This window comes from Camelus bactrianus, chromosome 24, assembly GCF_048773025.1.
Source record: "Camelus bactrianus isolate YW-2024 breed Bactrian camel chromosome 24, ASM4877302v1, whole genome shotgun sequence".
Lineage (NCBI taxonomy): Eukaryota > Metazoa > Chordata > Mammalia > Artiodactyla > Camelidae > Camelus > Camelus bactrianus.
In genome coordinates, this window is record NC_133562.1 from 11,736,832 (window position 1) to 11,762,221 (window position 25,390).

At 42.3% G+C, this 25,390-nt stretch overlaps 1 protein-coding gene across 8 annotated transcripts in view; it reads right to left on the reverse strand.

Annotated features, from left to right (window-relative positions):
- CHST9 (carbohydrate sulfotransferase 9) overlaps nt 1–25,390 on the reverse strand; it is a 191,861-nt gene that overhangs the window by 58,063 nt on the left and 108,408 nt on the right. The window contains exon 2 of one of the 8 annotated variants that reach the window (XM_045505914.2): nt 21,279–21,331. The exons of the other annotated variants lie outside the window; for them this stretch is intronic. Coding sequence (XP_045361870.1) covers nt 21,279 — 1 coding nt within the window. The 5' untranslated portion in view covers nt 21,280–21,331. The remainder of the gene's footprint in view (nt 1–21,278; nt 21,332–25,390) is intronic. 8 annotated transcript variants of the gene reach the window in all.

A 25,390-nucleotide genomic window follows, 5' to 3' on the forward strand; every position in this document is an offset into this window, starting at 1 on the left:
GTGTCTGAGGAACAGAAAGGAAGCTAGCGTGGCCGGAGCAGACGGGGCCAGGCCGGCTGCAGCAGGTGGCACCACTGCAGCTGCCCAGCTTTTGCTCTGAATGACCCAGGGAGCCCTGGCCGGGTTTGGAGCAGAGTATGACAGGACTTCATGTCACCTTAAGGAGGGTCTGGGTTAAGGACGACCTGGTGAAGGGTGTGAGGGCGGCCGCGGCCAGCCAGGCGAGAGCGGAGGGTGGTGCTCACACGGGCTGACGGCACCTTCTCTCGCCAGGGGCTCTGATTGCAGATTTCCTGTCAGGGCTATGCGCTTTAAAATGCAGTTTCAGTTTCAAAGGTGGCACGGTACTGAGAACGAAATCTGGTCTCTTCCCGTGGCCCTCGCAATGGCCTTGGCCCTCCTCCCGCTTCGTCCTTTGACACCTGCTCCTTGTCCACGAACTCCAGCCACATGGGCCTCCTTGTGGCCACTTGTTACCCAGGTTCTTCCCAGCCTCGCTGGATGTTCCCTTCACTCAGAACTCTGTCTCCTTTTTTCACATCTCAGCTCAAACGTCTCGTGTTAGGGAGGCCTTCCCTGGGCTGGGAGCTTTAAGGAGGCCTCTGCTCATTTTTCTTGGTCCCCTCATGCCTCTGTTTCCCTCACAGCTCCCGTTACAACCTGCAGTTTCCAGCGCTTGTTTAATTCCTTGTTGCTGACCCCTGCAATGCAAGCTCCGTGACCGCACAGCCGGGACAGTGGGTCTGCCTGGCTCTAAGAGGAATCCCCAGTGTCTGCAACAGTCCCCGGCAGAGTGGGGCACCCATGTTCACAAATGTGTTCATGGACAAATGAAAGAATGAAGAGTCTCAAAGGCCAAGCTGAGTCAATGAGGCAAGGACGCAGGTCAACAGATAAGTGGTCCCGGGGAACTTAAAAGAGGTTTTTTTTTTCAAGTAACTCATAAAAACTTGAGGAGGTAACGCTTTAGAATTGTTTTTTGAACCCCAGACTGGATACGATGGCCCTGAGCATGCTGGCCACTTAACATATTCCATTTTAATGATCTGTTTTTGTGTCTGTTTCCTCCACCAGGGGCTATGTCCTATTCTTTCTTTTATCCCTGGTGCCTAAGTGCTCGATAAATACTTTTTGTACCAAACTACACTGACTACTCGTGTCTTCTAACTCTCTCATGCTGAGCTCTCTAATTAGATCCTTATTAAAAAATAAAATCTTATCATGAATCTCGTAGGGCACTTTGTGGGGAAAAAAAAACTTTGCATGCATGCCATGATCTCTGGGATACATCGAGATGTTTCTAATCAAGCCACCATCTGGGCCACACGTTTTATTCACTCTCTTTTGTTGTATTCCATCAACTCAAGACATTACAGAATCTGAAGTATAGGGTCTGAACTATGATCTGTGACCTGGATCTCCCTGAGAGGTCTATTTTATTTTTGAAGTTTCAAAATCGATGTGTTTTGAAATGAAAGAAAATAAGGGACTCATAAAATGAAAGTCGGGGTTCAGGAACAGGGAGTGGACCCTGGTAGGCATTAGCAGACTCGGCAGATGTCTTTAACCAGTGGGGGATGGTTAGGAACCGACACAGAGGCAGAGGCCACGCGCTCCACGTTCTCTAGGGACTACGTGGAGCGCTGAGGGCCACTGAGCAGGAGAGCGAACGTTCAGATGAGAGAGGCCTGATGAAGGTGGGGAAAGAAGAGGAGACCAAGGTGTGAAGTGTGTTTTCTGATTCTTCAAACTGCTGTTGACTTGGTTTCCTCTGCAAACCTGTTAATGATTTTAGTATTAGGCCGAATTTTTGTTTTAGCTTAAGAATTAATTTCCTTATGCTCGTACGGCGCCCAGCAGCTTTCAGACACTTCTGCAATCCTCCGTCTCGTCTGATCCTCCCAACAACCCAGCAGCAGGCAGAGTGCAGATGACTATTTTCATCTTTACAAACGAGGCACAAGAGGCTCTGAGCTTCGGGCAACTTGCTCCAGGCCGCAGACTGTAACGGGGCAGAGGTGCCAACACGGGACCTTCTGTGTCCCTTCAGCCTTGCTTTTCTGTTTAAACCTAGGGCTTTATTAGCTCAGGGTCTCCTGAGCAAAGACTTCAGGTGTAATGATGGAGAAAGGGTGGGCTTCCAGGAGAGGCGAGTCAGGGAAGGGAGCTAAACAAGGCTGATTCCAGGAGGGCCAGACGCAGGCTGATTTTTGAGGGAGCTGCACCGTAGAGGATAAAGCACATCTCAGAATTTATCTCACCTCGAGGCAAAGGAGTTGGCCGTTTGTGTTCCCACACGGGTCTACGCTGGCCATCAGCAGCAGGCACCCACACCACCTCAGGGAGCACCCAGTGCCTGGGAGCAATCCCCTGAAGGGGGCCTGCTAGCATCAAGCGTCCTAAAGGGGCTCCAATAATGTCCCCCCAAACTATGCTGATCAGGAGGATTAAATAACTGCAAGTGGGATAACCGGGAGCAACTCAGAATTTAAAAAATGCTATACATACAGACGAAGTCATTGCCTTCCGAGGCGTTCTGAGGGCAGGCAGGACCTCTGGGCATTTTCTTTGCAATCAGAATCAGAGCTGCAGTCATCTCGCTCCCCGAGGAGTCTGGTGCAAAGAAACTCATTCAGAAAAAGGGGGTGTTGGTCAAGGCTGGATGTTGTTTCATTGAATTTACAGAAATTAATTTTATCAACTCATATCCTGTTCAGACAAAAGGTCAGGCACAGAGAACAAGTGATTTAACTCCAAGTCACGAAACTGGTAGATGGCAGGGAAGCCAGGTTTCCAGACACCTAGTCCAGAGTCTTTTCTAGGTCACTGCACGCCAGCCAATCAGAAGCGACTTTGCTTTCCAGCTGGGCGGGGCTGAGGTGAGGACCCAGGAGGGCGGGGAGGGGCGGGGAGGGTTCCCTCCCTGGACTCCCGCAGTCAGGAGTGCTAGACCCTGTCCAGACCCGGAGAGGAGACTGAGTCTCTCCCATGTGCTTTAAATCCTCTACCACAGACGGCCTCTTGCCGGACAGGAAGAGAAGCACCTTTGTGACTCATTGGCAGAGGCTGCGTGGCGTGGCAGTCACAGGCACAGAATCCACGTAGCGCTCGGATGAGAAGCCACCAGGGCTGGTGAGGAGACGGAGTGTAGGCAGGAGAAGTGGGCGTTGATTCCGAGCTTAGAAGAGGGGAAAAAAATCCATCTCCTTGCATTGGTTGCCACTCAGCCCTATTAAGTATTATTGCGTAGCTTGACTGGGTTCAAGGCTTTATTCCATGCATCCTTCCCTCCTTAGAAGGGATGGTCTTATTTGAAGAGAAGAATCTGAGGGAGATGAGAAATCTGGGGAGCCCTGTGCCTCGGAGCGTGTTCTCCAGGTCCTTTCAATCAATATGTGCGGGGCTGGCAGGGACCGCGAGCATCCCATGCGACGTCACAGAACCATCTTGGAGAAGTCCAACATGCACGCCCTGAAAATGGGCGTCTCTAAAGAAAATGCTACTTGCTAATATATAAAGCCATTTAATTTGTACTGAAGTTAAAAAAAAATAAGTTTAACCGAAACTCAGATGGAAGTTGTCTAAATGCTCGGGTTAGAGAGAAGATTGGGTCAGATACTATAGCAGGTCCTAAAGCAATAGCCCGCTGCAGGGAGTACAAATCTATCTGCATTTGGTCTAAGTGTAGAGTGACCTTTCACTACCAAGCCTTGAGCTTAAAGTCAGCTGCAGTTATTGGAAATCATTTCCAAAGTCATTCGTTAAAAAAAAGGGAGGGGGGGGAGGAGGAGGAGGAGGAAGAGGAGAAGAAGAAGAAGTAATACAGATTTAAAGACGCCTCCATATATGCAGAAAGCCAGGTCTGCAGTGCTGGTCAGAAGTAATATAGGAGAAAATTTGCAGTGATGAGTTTGGAAAACCATCTAAAAGGTCTAGGGCCACAAGGACTGCAATTTAATTTTCTTTCCTTATCCATCAGTAGAATTATTCCTATGTGTATTGCTAAGCTATTTACCAACACCTTATGTATAGCAGGAAAAGGATATGCGGTGTTATTTAGGAGGGAGTTACTGAGACCATTCGCTTTCATTAGATCAGGGATAATATTACACTGAAACCAAGCAGAGAACATTCCAACGAGCAGAAGTCTCACCTCATTCCAAATGGTGGCATTTATATGCAGGGTGTCCAACATGTCATTAGAGATTTTTCAAAGGGCATATATAGCTGAAGTCACTAGGGCATGATTACATGTGCTACCTTAATAAGTTGAAAAAAAAATCTTCACTCGCTCAGCAGGAGCTCAGAAATACTCCCCTGCTCACCACTGAATGCTAAATGAGCCCCCTTTTCAGATGCAGGCAGAAAAAGAGGAGGTATCCATGTGTGTTAGAAATAAGACATACTTTGATGATTCTCAAAGACATTCTTTTCTCCCATGCTTTTTTTCCCCAATGATAAATAATGCTTAATGTGGAATATCGATTTATTTTTCTCAGAGTTACAACAGAAACTAATGATAAATTATTCTGCTTTATTTAATTAGGAATCTCTTTGTTTCCAAATTTCCTTTTCACCCTTTCTAATCAATCCCTCTTTCTTCCCCCTTTTCCTGATTTTGTGTGTGTGTGTGTGTGTGTGTTAATATAATTTTTTTCTTTTTGATTTCTTAGACTTCAGAGTAGATTCCTTAAGAACAATAACAATATCTATTTAGATGATTTATTAAGGATTTTTACTGTTTATTAAGGATTTATTACAGATTATGTCTTTTAAGAATTAAATCAGAGTAATAATCCTTCTGTTCTTCGCCCCAACAAAAATGTAAGGAACATCTATCGTGTGCTAGAACTTTCCTAGACACCAGCACCCACATAAATTAAAAATAAATCACCTTGTTTGTCCTCACTGATGTTGGTCTGCTTTTGTTAGTTGAAGAGAAGGCTGCTACCATTTGGAATTTGTGATGCAGAGGAACCAACACTATGTTCCGAAAGAAATCTGGGTCTCAGTGTTGCTTCCAACACTTTCCAGCCTTCTAACCGGAGGCAAGAAACTTTATCTAAGCCTTACTTTCTTCAACTGTGAAGTGAGAAAAATAATAGCGGGCCTGCCTACCTCACAGGGCTGCGGAGAAAATAAAAAGAAAAAACTTCATGAAAATGCCTCATAAATTTTAACGTGTTATGCAAATAGAAGGCACTAACGCATTTAGTAAATGGCAGATTCGGTTGGTGCCTGGCCCAGTGCTAAGCCAGGTGGGTTCTCTGCAAAGAGCTGAGTCCAAGAGAGGGTCATGACCTCAGCAGACAGTAAGAATTTTCTAAGTGGCTTATGTAAACACTCCCTGTATCCATGCGCGTATGTACTTTTTTGTTTTTTCATTTTTCATTTTTTAGGAAAGGACCAGTATGTCAGGCAACAGAAGGATGGATCCTTTATCCTTGAGGATGTTATCCTGAGCTATTGTGTTCTGGACACGTGGCCCTCTTGTTTTGTTGTGAGAGTCTGACGGTGAAACTTCTATCAAATGTGAACAGTTTGTGCCTTTCATCCTCCTGATGACAACCTCTTTCGTCTTTTCCTTTCATTATAAAAGCAGTATGTTCATAAGGGAATACTTGAAAAAGACCAAAAGGGAGACATGAGAAAAATGCTGCCCGCAGTACCACTGTCCTCAGACAACCAAGCCTAACACCTCACATTCTTCACTGTCTCCCTCTCTCTTTTTCCCCATTCATATATATATACATATATATATATTTTTTTTCTTTGGTTGGTTAACTTTATAGAGTTGTGGTCAAACTGCACATCCAATGTTACCGTCTGCTTTTATTTCCCACATAACATCATAAAATAAGCCATTTTCTATGTTTCCATTTCCTTTCTCCCCTCTTGTCATTCAAAACCCAAGTCCTACACCATCTCCTTCTGGCAGCTTACCATGTCCTGCTGGTCTAATTTATGTGGGTCTCAGTTACATCCCAGTAGCATGCTTAGGCCACCTCTAGAGACCATCTCCTTCCTGTAAGTGAACTGGGTCATCTTTATTCCCCATTTTGCCACGAGCTCCTTCAAGTGGGAACCACGTCTCTCTGACTTTGTGTTCACAGAGCCTAGATCAGTGCCTGGCATAGGCTGCTCAATCAGTATTTGTAGAATGAACTACCAAATGTTGTAATAAATTCTGAGCAAAAACCATGCGTGTCTGCTCTTCAGTCCTTTGAGTGGATAAACTATGATTTCCTTTAAAATCCCTCTATTGCTGGTTTTAATATTGTTACTACAAATAACTATGAAATTGACATTCTTAAATACACTTTTTTTCCTACTTCAGAATTTTTTTTAAAGATTCAAAGAAGGGAAATTCTAGGTCTAAACATTTTTTGACTCTTGAAATGTATTGCCCAATTACTTTTAAAGAGGTTGCATCCAGCTTCACTGGCTCCAGCCTACATCCTAGCCTTCATTAAGACTCCATTAAGACAACACAGATGTTTCTTCCTCCAGGAAGCCTTCTCTGCTCCTCTACCACTTTGTCAAGCTTAGGTATGCCTCTCCTGTACTTATAACCCTCCACCATAGATTTACGATGCTTTATTACCATTATGTATTTATTCCTCTTTCTTCCAGACAAGACTATAAGCTCTTTTAGGGCAAGAGGCAAGTCTTACTTATTTTTATAATCCTCAGTGCCTAGAAGAATAACTCATTCTCGATACATTCTTATTGACTGCAAGTAGCTAGTATTTAATCCAACTATATAACAAAACTGATCCACAAATAAAGATAATAATGGTGATGGTTACTATATACTGAACCAGAGAGATATAGTTAGTGGAATTTCTTACTCTGGAAATCTTGACAGAATTAACGTTCAGTACATACCGTACTGTCCAGTTATTCAACAATTCACACACTGGAGTCAGGACATTTCACCATAATGAATTTTTCCTTCTCCTTCCACCTGCCTTTACTCTGTTTTCTACATCAGGCTTCCTTCCTCTGACAGTCTTAGGGTTTACCAGCCTGCAGACTGAAGGAGTGGGAGTGTGACCTAAGGCAAGCAGCTCTATCAGTTCCAGATCTGTTAAAAAAAGAAAGTCCACACTTTTTTTGGGAAGAAAAAAAAAAGATCTTATAATTTATAATGGTTAATGATGAATATTTTACCAAGGGCAGAAAACGAGCAAACTGGTATGAGAACCTATAGAATTATCTTGTAGCAACTCACTGGCCAAAAACGAAGCCTGAATATTCTATGTCTTAAGTCCCAGGGCAGAAAGGATACGTCAAATGAAGGGATCCTTAAAGGATACAGGGAGTGCTTTTCACTTTTTTGGTCTTTTTTCAAAATGCTGATCAATTGTCATCTATGTAAAAATGACCTTAAATATGTAAGGAGAATTCTGGGATGTGGAAATAGATCAAGGCCAGAAAGCCCCTTTCCCTTCAATTTTACACATAATCTCACAGCAGAGTTGCATTAACTAGTGCATCTTTATCCCAGTTTCCCAAATTAAGAAGTGGATTGGGAAATTAGAATTGGTTGCAGATTGAATTTTCTATGTTCAATAAAAGTCTTTGGTTTGGAAAAAAATCTTTAAAGTATTGGTGAGAGAAAGCTAAATGGTCCTTTTTCCTGGACTAAAAACATACATATGCACAACCGAGCCAAGTCCTTCACGCCTAAATGCCGATTTCTAAACTTGGGACGCACGCGGAAACGGCGTACATTCTTCCCTGCGAGGTACCCATCCTCACTCCATTCACAAAATATAGCTGCTCACGTCTGGCATCAATCAGCATATGAATTCCTGACGTACTGAGCTGTAGCCAAGTATTTGCTAACTGGCATGTTTGGAGCAGAGCGACATCAATCATTCAAGTGTTACTCATTTCCATTGTAATGAGCACTTGAGGACGAACAGTCAGTTCACTGTTCAGGAATACATGTGCAATCCTGCTGCCGATCACCCATAAACATGAACTCATGTTCAGATTCTGGCGCTTGCCTCTGGCGCGTGGACTTGGGAGGTATGATTTCTGTAGGTAATTACCCCACAGCGGATGCGCGTAGTGCTTTGTAGTGAACAAAGCCTTCCATCACAGACCCTCGCAGGTCCAGCAGAAGCGGAGGCCTGAGAATTTAATTATTACTATTACATTTAAAGCTAACTCTAATAATTTCTGACAAGCCCCCTATCTTTGTCAGATAATTCAGTGGGCTGAGCCAAGTTACTAAATATCTGTTGAAGCCAGTCCCTTCCCTCCTCCAGCCTATCACAGCCCTAATTCAACTTCTCATCAACTCTCTCTTGATCAGTTTCCACACTGCTTTGAACTGGTCCTCGTCCTCCAGTCTCCATCCTCCCCTTCCCACTCCCCAATCAATCCTGCTCACAGCAGTCAGAGTGACCTTTAGAAAAACAAATCTATTATGTTATTCTCCCTCCTTATCATCATTCAACGGCTTACAGCTGCCTTCAAGATAAAGTACCAACTCCTACACAGAGTAAACAAGACCCACAGGGCTTTGCATGGTCTGGCCTCTGCCTGGGGGCTAGATTCAGAGCCTCTAAACATCACAAAGATTATGGAGCCCCATTTCCTGGTCTCCTCACCCAGACGTAATTAAGAAAAAGAGAGGAAGAAGCCAAAGCACACAAAACACATTTGGATGCTGTAGTTAAAACTGTTTCTTAAAACAGTTTACAAAATGTTGGATACATTTATCAAAGGTAAACATCTTTCACTTCTTTGCCCCTCTTCTGCTTTACTGGTGTTCCTAAAATTCTGCATACTTTAGCCAGGTGAATGATTATGGTTTCCCTCCAGCAAAAAAACATTCAAGCAAACAAAACAGTAGCAACAAGAAAAGTCCACCTAAGCCACTAAGTAACTCGTTCGTTCATTCATTCATTCACTTACAGTGAATTCATTCTATGCCAGGCACAGTACCAGCCCCTGCTCAGGCTTGGGGATGGATAATGAATGGGGTGCTGTCACTGGCCTCAAGGAGCTCACAGTTTGGAAGGGAGCAGGGGGAAGGGACTGCAGAATCCTTGCGATTTTCCAGTCTCTTCTGGAACACCTCTTGTGGCAGGTGCCTCAGTGCCCCTTTCCTCCCAGAAGGCTCTGTTCATAGTACCTTGATTTAGGATTCCTTGTCCACAAGACAGCCCTTCAAATATGTATTGATTTACTCAAAAATTATATAATTCCTTTCCACAGGATAGTCCTTCAAGAGTAAAATGAAATAGTATTCATTTACTCAAAAAATGGTATTGAATTTCTAATCTATGCCACACTCTGGGAATTGCAAGTCTCTGACCTTAAGCTCCTCCTGGTCTAGTGGCAGATACAGGCAAGTGGACAGACGATTACAGAGGAGTGTGAAAGAAGAGTGCCTGAGGGGCTGACTCGAGACCCCTGTGTGCACGGATGTGCAAGGAGACAGAGGAGCTGACCCCCAGGAGGTATCAGCCAGGCCAGGAATCGTGATGGGGATCCAGGCCAAGGAACACCAAAAAGCACCACCTGGAGGGGCGACCAAGCATATGCAGAGACAGACATACCTACCTACATACATGTATGCATACACGTGCACACGCATGCATGCATACATGCACACACATACATACGTGTATCTATACAAACACATACACACAGAACTACAAAGTTCTGTAGTTATTCCAAGTGGATGCTTTTTGCAATGCTGTGAATTGTTACTGAGTCTTGCTATGTGCAAGGCGTCATTCAAGGTCCTGTTCTTTTCTGGGGTCAACCCTTTTTCAATTTCACTTTCCCAGTGGTTCCCAACCCAGTTACCGCCGTGGTTTTCACTAACAAAATGTAATTCCCCCTTTTGATGACAATGACTTAAGCAAGCCTTGGAAGTTAAGACCTGAACTCAAAACCCAGACTCATACCTTCCTAGCCATGAACCTTGGGAAATTTATTTAACGGCATCTAATTGTACATTTCCTCATTTACAAAGTGAGGAAATATTCTGTGAAGATGAGATGGAGTCTCAACCTGCACCGTGCCTACAGCATAATCAGTGCTCCAAAAGTGCTAGTCCAGAGAGGATGGTCTTTTCAATTAATTAGGCTGCAGCCACTGGCTACGCCAATCCTGACCCCTGCTTCACACCACCAACAAAAAATTAATTCCAGATGGATTGTGGAATTCCAGACCATCTTCATAAGGCGAGTATCACAATAGGACGAGTCACACGAATTTCTCTGGTTTCCCAGTGTAGATAAAAGTTATGTTAACCTGTACTGTAGTCTACTAAGTGTGTAATATCATTTTGTCTAGGAAAAACAATGTACATACCTTAAGTAGAAAACATTTTGTTGTTTGAAAAATGCTCACCATCTTCTGGGCCTTCAGTAATCTCTTCGCTGGTGGAGGGTCCTGGCTGGATGTTGATGGCTGCTGACTGATCAGGGTGGTGGTAGCGGTGGCAATTTATTAAAATAAGACAACAATGAAGTTTGATGCATTAATTGGCTCTTCCTTTGGTGAACGAGTTCTCTGCAGCACACAGTGCTGTTGGATACCACTTTCCCTACATCAGAACTTCTTTCAAAATTGGAGTCGATCCTCTCAAACCCTGCCGCTGCTTTGTCAGCTGAGTTTATATCATATTCTACACCCTTTGTTGTCATTCCCACAGCATCTTCACCAGGAGTCAGAGTCCACCGCAAGCAACCACTTCCTCTGCTCACCCATGAGAAGCAGCTCTCATCTGTGAAAGCGTGACCACGAGACGGCAGCGATTCAGTCCCGTCTTCCGGCTCCACTTCTAATTCTGGTTCTCTGGTTTCTTCCACCACGGCTGCAGTTCCTTCCTCCACTCACGTCTTGAACTCCTCAAAGCCACCCATGAGGGTTGAAGTCAACTTCTCCCAAAGCCCTATTAATGCTATTTTGTCCTCTTCCGTGAATCACGAATGTCCTTAACAGCATCTAGAATGGCGAATCCTTTCCAGGACGTTTTCCATTTACTGTTTCCCAGATCCATCAGGGGAATCACTTTCTATGGCAGGTACAGCCTTAAGAAATGTATTTCTTAAATAATAAGACTTGAGAGTCAAAATGACCCCTTGATCCACAGGCTGCAGAATGGACGTGTGTTTGCAGGCATGAAGACACCACGAACCTCGTCCACCTCCACCAGAGCTCTTGGGTGAGCAGTCACATTTTGAAAGGAATCTTTTTCTCTGAGCAGTGGGTCTCAACAGTGGGCTTAGAATGTTCCGTCAACCATGCTGTCAGCTGGAGACCTTGCCGCAGCTTCGACATCAGCACAGGCTGCTGCACCTTGTGCTTCCATGTTACAGGGAGCACTATTTTCTTCTGAAACCTCAAGAACCTACTTCCGCTGGCTTCAGACTCCTCCCCTGCAGCTTCCTCACCTCACTCAGCCTTCACTGAGTTGAAGAGAGGGAAGCCTTGCTCTGGATTAGGCTTCGGCTGAAGGGAATGCTGTGGCTGGCTTGATCTTCTGTGTAGACTGCTCAAATCTTCTCCCTATCTGCAGTAAGGCTGTTCTGATTTCTTATCATTCGTGTGTTCGCTGGAGCAGCACTTCTGATCCTTCGAGAACTTCTCCTTTGCATTCACAGCTTGGCTAACTGTTTGAGGCCCAGCTTTCAGCCTGTCTCAGCTTTCCACAGGCCTTCCTCACTGAACTTAATCATGTCTAGCTTTTGATTTAAAGTGAGATTTGATTTAAAGTGCGACTCTTCCTTTCATTTGAACACTCAGGGGCCACTGTATGGTATTAACTGGCCTAATTTCAATATTGCTGTGTTTCAGAGAATAGGGAGGCCCAGGAGAGGGAGAGAGACAGGGGAATGGCTGGTCAGTGGAGCAGTCAGAACACACACAACGTTAATCCATTAAGTTCACTGTCATATACGGGTTCAATTCGCTGCGCCCCAACACAGTTACTATAGTAACACCAAAGATGACTGATCAGAGATAACCAAAACAAACACAATCATTGTGAAAAAGTGTGAAATACCGTGAGAATCCCCCAAATGCGACCCGAAGACACAAAGTGAGAAATGCTGTTGGAAAAATGATGCCAACAGACGTGCTCAATGCGGGGTCACCAAAAACCTCCCGTTTATAAAAGAACGCAACATCTGGGAAGCAGAGCAAAGCAAAGTGTGAGCAAATGAGATATGCCTGTATAAAGGAATCTAGAGAGACGATTAGGCCTTTGTCTTCTTTTTCACTGATATCAAATGGGAAAGAATGTCCTGTAAGTGCAGGAAATTCGTGATTATCACGTGCGAACGTTCGGGAGGGACTTTTCAGGCTGTGCTCCTTCCCCATGGGGATGGGGTTTTTCTCTGGGTAGCTGCTGGTCCTAGCCCCTCCCCAGCCCCCAGCCCCTCCACAAGTCAACCTGGCAATCATTCCATTTGAAAGAACTGGAGCTACTTTTCACTTGGGAGAACATAATAAAAATCAGTTCTTCACCACTAAATTAGGACGGACAACCCTTCTCTTGGGGGAAGAAAAGCAATAAGTGATCACAATAATGAGATTGTGCAAAAAGCTTTGAAAACGCTTAGACCACATTTATACAGAACAGTATTTGCTTACATGTCAGATACAGCTGTCAGATTTATGGTTCAGAGACACTGAGTAGGTAATAAATTTGAGTACAACCATTTACTGAAACCATTTTATTTGTTTCTTTAAAAAATAAAAATACTACTTGCTTGTTCACTTCATGTTAAACTATTGTATCCAAATTCCTCCACTTTGGATTTTCAGAATCGATGCTGGCAGGATTTAGCCCATAATGGAATAATTCATTTTACAAAGGAAATACCTTTATCAATGCAGTGGGCTCTCAAAAACTGTGTTCCAAGCATGATAAGAGATTTTTATTCCGTATCATTGAAACTGACTTTCCTGGGTCTCATAAAATGCATTTCCCAAAGTAATTAAATGTTTATAAGCTCAAACTCAATATTTTAATCTCAAATTTAAACAGAACAAAGACGTTTAAGGGCTTATATAAAGAAAACATGAGAAGTTGGAGAAAATAAAATGATTTCATTATAGTTTATCATTTTCTGTATCTTGAGAGAGTTGTATGTTTCTCTTTAACTTCCTACATTTTAACCAAAAGGATAACAATTACCTGCCTTCTGGGGTTTTTATAAGTGTTATAATTTATGAAATATCACAGAGTTAGTAGTAGTAGAGTTACTGTTATCTAAATATTTAAGGAAGCCTACTGATAAAATAAAAATAAAAATTCAAAATACATGTAATTAATTGGAGTCCCAGATGCTGAGTGAGAACAGTGTGTAACGATGCAGAGCTAATTATTTAGTGGCAGGTTACAAAATACATCAGTTAAAATAGGGGGAAAGAAGAACCCTATTTACAAGAGAATAGCAGAATGAAATGAAACAGAAAACACGATTGATGGCGCACTCATTTAACTCAGTAATAATATGCTTGCAATGCAGAGATCCAGGCTGTCTTTTGGATTTTTTGGGAGCAAATTCAGAGTTGCACCTGGTGTCACTGGTGGGACCGCGCTGCTGACACCAGCCTTCCCTCCTTCCCCTCCCACTCTCATTTCCAAAGTTGTGTGTCTGCCTAACGGTGCTCCCTGGATTCACCCCAGACCTCCAGTTCCCTAACCACATCTGCTCCGCTCTTAGTTTCTGCACATGGAACTGTGGCTCTGCTGGGCACCTTGGGGCTTTGGCAAACTCACCAAGAAAAAACTGTAGTCGTGGAGGAGTCTCTTGAGACAAACATGATGAGTTTGGTGGCTGAAGCATTCAATGATGGAAGGACTTTTCAAAATTTTAATCCGGATGTGTTTTACTTTTAGAGAACTCAAATGTAGAAAATCCAAAATAATTTACCTATTCTTTCAAATTTAATTTATTTTTCAAGTGATACTCAACCCAAAAACACAGAGATGAAGAAATCCTACTATAGGAGCCCACAGCCTAGAGAATCGATCTTAAAATCTTTTTCATTAATCAGCACTAAACTCTCTCCATCATTTATTTGTTTTATCTATCTATCTATCTATCAATCATCTTCTATTACTTATCTGTCGTCTACCACTGTGGTAGAATATTTTGATCTCATAAAATTCACTCCAACCCCAAATACAGAATTAAAAAGCTTAAAAAAAACATATAAATGGAAGTTCTATTATTTTCTTCCCTAATATATTATCTTGCTTATCCCCTGAGGTATAAGCAACTCACTTTGGAAATCACTGCCTGAAAAGGAAACACAGACATGTGAACAGAAAATATAAGAAGGCACAGAGATGGAAGCAATTAACCCACTGGGGGAAACTGGTAAGACTTTACAGAGGAAGTAGATTTAAAACCGGGCTCTGTGAAGAATGAGTAGGATACAAAACAGGTAACACAGGAGGTGGTGGTGTGTGTGTACATGACTAGTGAGTTACCTTTGACACCAGTGTTTTTCACATTTGTTTATTTATTTAATGTCATTGAACTTTTTATTCTATTCAAATCCTATGTGGAAGCCTGACATATAATATGAACAAAAGCAGAATCGCTCTAGTTGAAACAGAGGGTGGCATCCAGAGAGGGAGGGTCTCCTCAGTGCTGAGGAGGCGCTGGGGAACTCAGGAGTCCAGACAGTGCATCTGAAAAGCCACTACTTTAGACAAGAGATTTCCTTAAGTAATGAGTTTTTCTACTATATTTTTTAAAGTTTTAGAGAGTATAATTTTGATGTAAATATTGGGAAAATTAAAATTAATCATTTTATGGAACAAGGTATCAATCCAAATGTCAAGTTGCCAGTTCGTCCCCTTCCATTAGAAGTTTCTAAACAGAGAAAATATACTAAAAGTAGAGATTTATGATTTAGATGTGCATCTGATTTGGTAAAATATTTTTTTCTCTCTAGTTCGAAGGGATGAGAGTAAACAGTAATAACTGTATTTCATAAGAATCTATTAATTTAACAAACATTTGTTGAATACCTGGTCTCTGCCAGGCACTGTGTTGGTTACTGTGAATAAATTTGAAAACTCACTTGTGGTCCAATGGAAGGAAGTAGGCAGTTAAACATAGTAGAATCATGTGCAAAATGTGCACATGTCAAACTTAATAATGTGTGATTGCCAAATAATAACAATACCATAAATCACTATGAAATTATATTTTGCATATGCACTCCATTGTATACTATAATATTGCTATATATTATACATTTATATGTACATATTATTGAACATTTTTGCTGTGTTTTATGTAAAATTGGGTATCAACATTTAGTATTACCCATCCCACGCACAGGATTTTTTTATTAGTGAACTTTTTTTTTTATTGCCTGTTTCCACATCCTCTGCTCAAATGGATTAAGGAGCTCATTTTTAACTCTCATTGATTTATAAAAGCTCTTTATATTATTAACCCCTTTCTGTTGAATTTCATATAAATCCCATTTATATGACAATATGTTAGTGCTCTTGAGGTCCAAACAAGCAGTTGGCGACATATCTTTTCAAAGGAATAATTCTTGATCAATTGGTGAACAAATAAAAAAGTTTTCCCTTGGTGTACACGGTAATCAATTGCCCGGAAAGTTTAGTGTTTCTTAAGACACCAACAACTCCTTTCCGTTTGTTATCTCAAAGAGAGTAGGGGTCTAGGACCACCTAATTATCAACATGTCTTTTAACTGCAAGGGTGTCCACCAGGATTTCAGAAAGCCACACGTAACTGGGGTCAATTCCTTGTTGGGCAGAACTGACTTGTGCACTGAGTGGGTGTCTAGCAGTATTGGCTCCTATCAACTAAATGCCAGTGACTTTTAATTTCTGTGACAACAAAAAGCTGTCCTCGTAAACTTCCAGAAAATCTTCCTTGCGGGGCACCCTTCCCCTGATGAAATCACTGCTCTGTTGAATACAGTGTCAGCCCCTGTGTTGTAGCGTGTATTATAGCACGTTGCAGGGTCCTGCGTCAGGACAGTCTGTTCACAGGTCCCCGCTGCAAACACTGAGCTCTTTCCACTCATGGAACATCTTGGTATTTTCCGAAGCCAGGAAGTGGATGCGATACAGAATTGCAATATATTGCAGTGACCAAGAAAAGCAAATGTTCTGTCCTCCTAAGGAGAAATGTTAAGGAACTGCACGATATTCATGACTGTGTACATAAATATAGAAAATGTGAAGTTAAGCCCACGGAGTAGGGCTGTGTAGGAGGAGAAGACAAATGGCAAAAATGTAAAAAAGCAAAGATCTTTTCCTAAGTCAAAAACTGAAATTAAAATTAATCTATTTATTGTAACTCAGCTATGAGGGTTGACTAACTGGATGGATGTCTTATGATTTGACTTGGCTTGAAAAAAGTGAAAACATGAATGCACCCTAAAAATCGTTCTGAAATTATAATTTCGTGAAAACTGGCATCTGAAGTAACATCTGCTGTCGGTCTGAATGAAAGGCTTCTTTGTTTTTATTTACTTAATGGAGGCACTGGGGAGTGAACCCAGGACTTCATGCATGCTAAGCAAGTGCTCTACCACTGAGCTATACCCTTCTCCTTGTCTGAATGGGAAGTTTATTTAAAGGTTGAGGGCAGGGTTGGGTGCCAAGAGCGGCTGATTGAAAACAAAGCTCTAGAGTAATCTGCATAACAATTACACTAATCATCTTCCTCCCAGAAAAACTGATGATGTGGAGGCTTGCCTATGACCACATGGTGAGCCAGGGGAGCAGGGAGCCAAATTCCTGATTCCCAGTCCCAGCCCATCATTTCATTATTCAAGAAGTCCTAGATCCACCACTCACGGGACATTAGCCCAAAGCTCACAAACTAGGTCAGCGGGCGAAGTTTTTCAACTTACAGGATGAAATGATGGACACGGACCTGCTAAACTGTACTTGCAATTATTTTCTTAATTATAACTGCAGGGTAATTTCCGCAGACGGGGTGCATAATACAGGAAGATGTTTTCCCCTTCACATTAAGGAGTAGGGCAACTGAAGGTCTCCCATCTTTGCTCTAAGTGTGGCCGAGATATCTGCTGGCCCCTAAATACAGACTTCAGGATTTTATGCAGCGAACTGCTCCACATGACAACCAAAAGAAATGGTGAGTTTGGAAAAGAAAATCAATTAAACTGGTTGGTTGATGTCATGTGGACCAAAGCAAGCTTTTTTTGGCCACATCTTTCACTTTTCCACTTAAATCTGTGGTTTTAGTTCTGTATACACACCATGAAAACAGGTTTTTCTGCTTGTTTGGGTCCAGTAAGAGCGAGGCTGTAAGAATGTGTGCTTGTTTTTTGCTGTTACATTTCTCCCCGCGGACCTGATCAGTGTGAGAGACGATCCTCTTCTGGCATCAGATAACACGTTGTTCATAACCATCAAGTTTAGGTAAAACAGATCCTGCAAACACATTTTATTGGTTTCTTAAGAAAATAGGGATGTGAGTGTTTGGAAAGGAGGAAAAAGATAAAATTTAAGCCACCAAACAGGAATAGAACTAAAACCAGAACTCAATATAACAGCTAATGAAAACGAAGAACAATAAAGCGGAGGAACAAAGCTGGGCAGAATGGGAGGAAAAATGAAATGAAAGAGAGAGGCCAGTAAAAGTGAAATCGGAGTAACTAGGAACAGCAGAGGGAGGGGACAAACGCCTCGAGGGTGAGATTAATGGAAGGGATGAGGACGTGGCAAAGAGACCAAAAGAAAGCTATGGAAGGGACTGAGGAAGGCAAAGACTGTGTCCTCATTGTTTTCTCCTTCATTTCCCCCCGTAACAACACAGCAATACTTCCAGTGGTGAAAGCCAGAGGGAGAGAGAAGCTAGGACTTTTGACTTCAAAACTGTGCCCACCTGAAATGCTCCTTCTCTCACCAAACCGGTACCTAGAAACAGCCCATCAGAAGACATCCTGAATTCTTACGTCTAGAATCAGGTATTTTTCCCTCCCCTGAAAAGGCGTATGTCAGTAATGCTTCTATTTCAGAAAGTACTCTTGGTAACGCTGATTTCAGATCCCTAAGTGCCCTCTAGTGACAAGGTCCAATTTCAAAATCTCTTTCCCTGTAATTCTGTTCTCAACGTTGTTTCCTTCTCCCAGGACAAATGTGGCTGTCGCAAGCACAAAGCATCCGACTTATTATCAATTTATTTTAATTGGGCAGAGAGGAGTTTCTTGAGTAGCTGTAGGACACTATAATAGTGAGTTACTGTTTTCACTTATAAATCAAACTATAATTGGAAAATGTGATTGTCGCCTATTACAAGAGCGGCTTTCTCTCAGTTACACTGCTACAGAACAAACAATTTGGGGGTGTGGTCATTCATATCCCCTCTTCCTCCTGTTAAGTTTTATTAAGACTCAGATTCCTGACATAGTTTCTCTTCATTCATCTTGTGACACGGTAAAACCGCGGCACAGCCGACAAGAATGACATGCCTCTACGGCTCTGTTCCAGTTTTCCTTTCTCCTGATCACTTCCCATAGCCCTGCAGCCTTAATATGGTAGCTAAGAGAAAAAACGTTGCAATCATCAAAATTTAGGCTTAAACACTAATTTAATAACTTTCTGTGGCATGTGGGGCATGCTCTGTCATTTCTTTAAATATCAGTTTTATATCTGCAATATAAGGAATAATCGTAAAAGACTGTTACAGGGGATTAAATAAGACATTACACGTTAAGCTCTCAGCAGCACAACTGAATGTATTAGGGCTTAATAAAGGATAGTTATTAAGATGTACAGCCCCATAATTGATATAGACCAACCCTGGGTCTTTTCTTCTTACTTTAGAGACGTTTGGTGGAAGCAAGCTCAATGCTGTGAAGCAGAGTCACAATGACCTTTAAACAGACTGTGTTTACTTCTAATCAGAGCTATTTTTAGATTCTCTTGCGCACCTAAGTGCTCAAGAGCTTAAGGAGAACGTTCAGCAGACCCAGTTCTGACGTATCATGATCAAAAAATTGTCTGAATGAAAAAAGGCAAATGGGAGATATTAACACCTCTCTCTGTGTATGTCCCTGTATGCACAGATTCTTGAACGTATCGTTCTCTTTTTATCGACGAGGAAACTAAGGCCGAGAAAGGTTACATCATTCAGGAAAAAGTGGGGAAGGGACGGCTCGCCAGAGGAGGAATGAAAACTTCCTGAAGGGGGTGATTTTCCCATGGACGCCCTCCCTACCCTCCTCTAGGGGCAAGAGACAGGGGTAGAAGAGGTCTGCCCCTGAGCCACTAGGACTGATGGAAGTGTGTTGAACTCTTAGTCACTGCTGGGGTGGAAACAGTTAGGGACCACTGGCTTGGTGACTGATCTTGAGTGAGAACCTAGGTCAATTATGCTATAAACATTTATATCTGTAGCCACATAAGAGGAATTGTTTCCATTTCTTGTATTCAGAATTTTTAGCTGCAGACATCTCTGGTTTTCCTCACTTATACTCTCTGTACTGCCCTAGTCTCACTCCCATCACCAATTTACAGACCTAGTTAAAAGGAAAACTGATTAGCATGACGTTAAAAGAATCAGCATGCGACTGGAACCTTCTCTCTGATGTAATCAGAATAATAGACTTCAGCCAGTGCCCCGAAGAGAAAGAGGTTAGCTGCTCTAGGTTTTTATTAATTTTTCTTACTTATTTATTTGCCCAGGATCAAATGCTCACTGATGAATCTATTTCCAGAGATCTCTACAACTTACACCCCAGGCATGGGGCGGGTATGTTATATTCATGAAAGTCAACCAATGTTAGTGAATTTGGGGCAAGCGAGCATTTCCAGTAGCCTGAAAACCTCTAGCAATGCATGGACCACGAGCTGAGTTTAAAATAGTATCCCCTGCCATATCCATTTTTATTGTAATTCTGTTTGGCCTGTTTCATCACCTATTTTTCATTCCCTTGATTTCAGGATGGCGGAGATCCCCCTCTTCCTTTATCGTCACAGCGTCTAGTGTGTCACATGCGAAGCTGTACCAACTGTTTCTAAAAATGACTTCCCATCCCCAGTCGCCGATCTCTTCTTTGGTACTAAAATTTGTCATCCTCGTCGTCCCCCTTTCCAGATTCAAACGATTTGTGTGATTGCTTCTCAGCCTTGCCAGGATTGCCACAATTTCAGAAGTTACCCCCACTCAACCCGTCACCTAAAAAGGTGCACAGAATGGTTGGATCTCACTGATCCGGAACAAGCCAGACCAGCAAAGCCAAGCTGTCTGAGGAGCTGTCTGAGGGTTGGTGAACAGTGCAGTGGTGCATGAGCAGGCCTTCCGAGTCTGTAAACCTAGCATGATGCAAACCAAGGGGCTCACGGGCCAGCACTCTCTCCCTCTCTTCCTATGTTCCTCTCTCTCACATGTACAGAAACATACTTCCGTAGCTGAAGTCGGTTTTTGTTCCAGGCATCAGGAAAGGACAGGGAGCCCTGCTGGGTTCTACTTAACATTTTGCTGCAAATTGTGTATATGTGTAACTCCAACCCAGTCATAGAGTCTCAAGACATTAATGTTGAAAAGGATCTTAGAGACTCTTTTATCTCCCCTGTGGCCTGGACCACGCACCATGTCCTGGACAAGAGACTTTGAGTGGTTTAGCTTGTGGCTCCAGAGGCCACTCCTTGAACTGGTGGCTGTGGCCGTCTGTGAAGAGGGTGCAGGACTAACTCCTAGGATGTCAGTTCATCTACACCCTTCTGAGATGAGCTCATCTCTTCCTTTGCCCACAGACTCCAGCATGGCGTCCTGCATGTATTATTGCTTAATGAATGCTGCACAATTTGAATTTGTTGTTCAGATCCCCTTGGTAACAGAGTGAGCACTGATCTTTAGATGAATGGAGATCGCCAAGTCACTATCAGACCAAGGCGGGAACTAAGGTCTAGGTTTAGTATAATTTCCCTTCCTGCAGTTCAGAATGAAAATATGACAGAACAATGGGTGAAATCATGCCAGCGAGTATGGGAATAGATTTCTGACGTGTGGCATGCAATCTGCGAGGGCACTCCTTCACTTGGTCCTGCACTTTGAGAAGTAATGGAATGGAAAATTAAATTAAATAAACTTTTATTCTGTGGCTCTGTTGAAAAGGGTACCATCAAATACTTTGAGAAGTATATCTTCTGAAAGCAATTTCTGAAGTTCTTTCATGTTATTGAATTGTGAAAAAATATCTTCTCATCTCTTTTATGTTTTCCTTCTGCCTTTGGTAGAATCAAATCCATGGTAACTTACTTTGGGTTGCGTCAGGAATACACACTTAGTACCAGAAGCCTTCAAGGTGAAACCTGAAAGCATAGGTTCTAAATTAAACCAGAAGAAGTAACAAGGTAATACTTTTATTGTTTTCATTTATATCACCCTCTAACCTCAGACTTCTGTGCAGGCTTTTACGTCTTAGATGTTGTAGCTATTTCTATGGCTGCTAGGTTCTTTACTTAAATATAATTACATCATACTCAGTAATCAATTTCATTTATAACATGTTTAAACATATATTACTTTTTTTCTTTTCATATGAAGTAAATTTATCTGTGATCACAAAATTATACTTGACAGGTGCAAGGACCAAGTGCCCTTGGTTTTTAGCCCAGGGATTTAAGTGATGTCACTTCCCGTGGTCTATAATGTCTTTTTCTCACTTCAGCTGTCTTCTTTCAGACTATCGTTTTTTCAGCAACATATAGACAAAGAAGTCCCTCTCTCCTTGTGCACTTGACTAATGTTAAGTTATTGACCTTGTATAAATGTTGCATGACTTGAAGTAACTGCAAGCGTCATTCAAGACAGACGCTCTCTTACGATCTCCGGGAATGATTCTTGGTTCTACCGCACAGAGACATCCGTGGACTGGGAGGAGCGTGAGGTTTGGGGTCCCACAGCCTCAGGCTTGTATCCCAAATCCATACCTACTACCTGTGGGCTCAGGAAAGGTAATTCCTTTGAACCTTGGGTTTCTCATCTACAGTACATCCATTCACTGTTCTCAATATGGTGCCCAAGTAACACTCTTAGAAACATATTTTATGCATGTATCTTTAAACAGTTCTCAACATGAATTTAGAATGGTCAAAACATTCACAAAATGAGAGAAAATACTCCCACCCTCCCCCCCCCCCCAAAAAAAACAAAAAAAAAAAACCAGGCTACAACTCTTAATACATAGTTATTTTATAGAGAAACTGAGGCTTGGAGAGGTTAAACAACCTGAACCAGGACCTACAATGGGTCAGGATTTTGAACCAAATTCTATCAGATTCCAGAGTCCAAAGGCTTGTAATGCCCAAGAAAGGAAACAGGAGCCAGGACCAGTCACAAAGCCAAAGGAGGGAGGTTGATGGTGGGAAAGATGAAACAGACCTTAAACACTGTCTGTCTTTCACCAAGTGTACTCATCCATGGTCACCAATTAATCTAGAAACAGGCGCTTTTCAAGCATCTGATGTGGGAGGGGCAGGGAAGCATACAACGGAAGTTCACGGTACATTCCTTTGACTCATCCAGGAAGATGGGAAACTGAATAACCGTGGGGCAATAAAATTCCAAACTGCTCAGCATTTAATAACTAACGTGGCACGCGGGCAGATAACCGAGAGGCCAGCGGAGACGGCTGTCATCAGGAAAGCTGCATGGAAACCTACCCCCAAAGTGGCAGAACTTGTGTCTTAACTCAGGGAACACGCGGGCAGAGTGTGCTTTATTGGGGTAGCACGGGCATGCTTAACACGTTCATGGGGTCAAGACTGCAGGGCGGTGAGAAGTCCGGTGCGAGGGAAGGGAGTGGATGGGAGCCAGGCAGAAATGGGATACCAGAGCCTGACTGAACACTTTGCGAGCCATCCTCAGCAAGAGAGAGAACAAGACAAGGCAGCTCTGTGTTACTCCCCACCTGGGGCAGCACACCAGGGGTTAGCGGAGCAGAGGCGGCCAGAATTAGGAAATTCAACCAGGAGATGAGGACAGGGATACTCAGGAGAAGGGAAGAGGGAGAGCATGGTGCTGGGGTGGAATTGGACAAGGGAGAGCCTTTAAGTGGAAAGACAGAGAAGTAAGCTTGGGGTGCACTTCGACTTGAATGGCTGAAGTCGCTATTGATTCTACTTCTCTTATTTAAATTCTTGGGGAGACAAATTGGCTAGTCCAGGAGGGACCAAGAAAGTCTCTCTGGGTTGCCAGGTGATGAGCCGGACTCCTAGCTTCTGCTCCCAACTCACCCTCTGCAGGAGAGGCAAATCAAGGATCCAAATTCCCACAGGGCTGTCAGAGTGAGCAGCTGGCATTTCCTGACAATTCTCTGCACGCTGACTTTTAAATTTAGATTGACTGCATTCTGGCAAGGCTGCTCCCGGGTAGAAACCCAAGTTCTCAAACCAACACATATATGAGTAAATTCACATTTATAACTTATGTAGTTTTTTACTCCCTCGAGCTCTTCGGCTTGAAAATGGAAACAGCAAACAAACAAATGAAAATAAAAGCGGGGAGCTCAGAAAGGCAAAGCAAGTTTCCCCAAATCACACAGATAGGATGTAATAATAGACTTAGAACTCTAGTCCAGCACACATTTATTTTCTAATTCGAGAATCCAAAATAAAACAAAAGGGCACAATGATAAATAAATTTTACCCCCAACAGTTTTGGACATGGGGCTGAAAACTGTAGCTCGTGGCTACCCGTCAAAGAATTGCAGACGACCATGAAACTGGGCAGTAAATCAGATCACGTGCCCACAGAAACTTTCCAGTGTTAGGCCACCCCTGCGGTATAGACGCTGCCTCTGTAATACACCTTGGCCAAGCCAGGAGAGTGGAGTGCTGCCTTCTAATCGAATTCTTTCACTTAGTGTACCAGCTTGGGCAAGGCCACTTAGATTCTGTGGTTTATGAAATAAAGGACTGTGTGGTGCAACAGTAAGGACTTCCATGACACTTGCGACGTGTCTAAAAACAACAAGCAAAATGGTGTTCATAATTTCTCATTCCATGAATTTGTGCAGCGTATAACACTTGCCAGGTCTGTGCAGTAGCTGATTTTCAGAGCACGCTACACATGCTGAATCCACTGTTCATTTCAAAGCTCTGTAACACACAACACTAGTACATTCACGAATTATTAAGCTGTGTTACCCTTGTAACACTGAATGAACAGTTCTTAAATATACTTTTATAATTTGATATCTTGCTTGGCATGAAAAAATTAGCAAAATAATCGAACAAGAAAACAATAGCTTGAGCTTGAAGCCCTGCATATATGACATGAAATTTAAATACATTTGTAAGTATCTGAGCTTATTTCACTCTTCTAACAGCCACTAAAGATTTAACTCAAGAAAAGACTCCTTGGTTTAAAAAAAAATTAGCAAAGACCCTTACTCAAGGTACTATGCAATTAACATCATTATTCAGAGTTTTCCTGGGTGCTCCTCTCTTTTGCATATATTAGCAGCAAGTGTTGATATTTAACTTACTATACACATTTTGTCATGATCACTGAAGACTAAAAATTTCATTTTAAAGTTTCAATTATCTAGATGACTTGTTTATTTCTTGAAAATTAATCTCCTGGCACAGTGCCTTCAAATAATAGCCATGTGTTAAATGTTAGCTAATTTAAATTTAATAAATCGGTTGTCAACTCTTGCTTTTGTGTAGAAAAGCACACCCTTGGTAATGTCAATCCTTTGAGAAAGTTGATGAAACAAAAATTTTAAGTTCAACAGTGTTCATAAAAGCAAGAACCTATGATTGTGGTAAGCAGTATCATAAATAAAACGTGTACGTGTGGCAAATATTAAATACTAAGATTCAAGAACGGTGTTGCCACGCCATCACTCACAAGTCTGCAAGAACACACGCACTTCACTAAAGTCAATGGAGTGTACCAGTTCATCTTGGCATTATTCATAATCGAAACATTTCAATTTTAGTTAACACACACACAAAACTAATTTAAAAGTCAAATGAGGAAATTAGTTCCGTGTTCCCCATGTTCCAATTCCACAGTGATATCAACCAGCCAAATTTGGCCTTAGGAGGTATGAAAAAGTATCTAATCCAATGAGTGGAAAACCTTTTAAAGAATCACCGATCTGTTAAAACTAATGTTTTTGCAACCGATTCAACAAAAATATATTTAGTGTTGTAAAAGAGCCCTCAGACTAATCTATTACAGAACAACTGAGCTTATCTATAGATTTACTTCTAGATTTCAAAAGCAGCGGATCAAGAACTAGAGGGTTTATGTAAGAAATACAGTTCGCTTCCTAAAAAAATTAAATTGAACAGTATATTGGTTGAAAAATATTTTCTGCACACACTTGATAAAGACCAGGGGGCATCTTTTCCTGT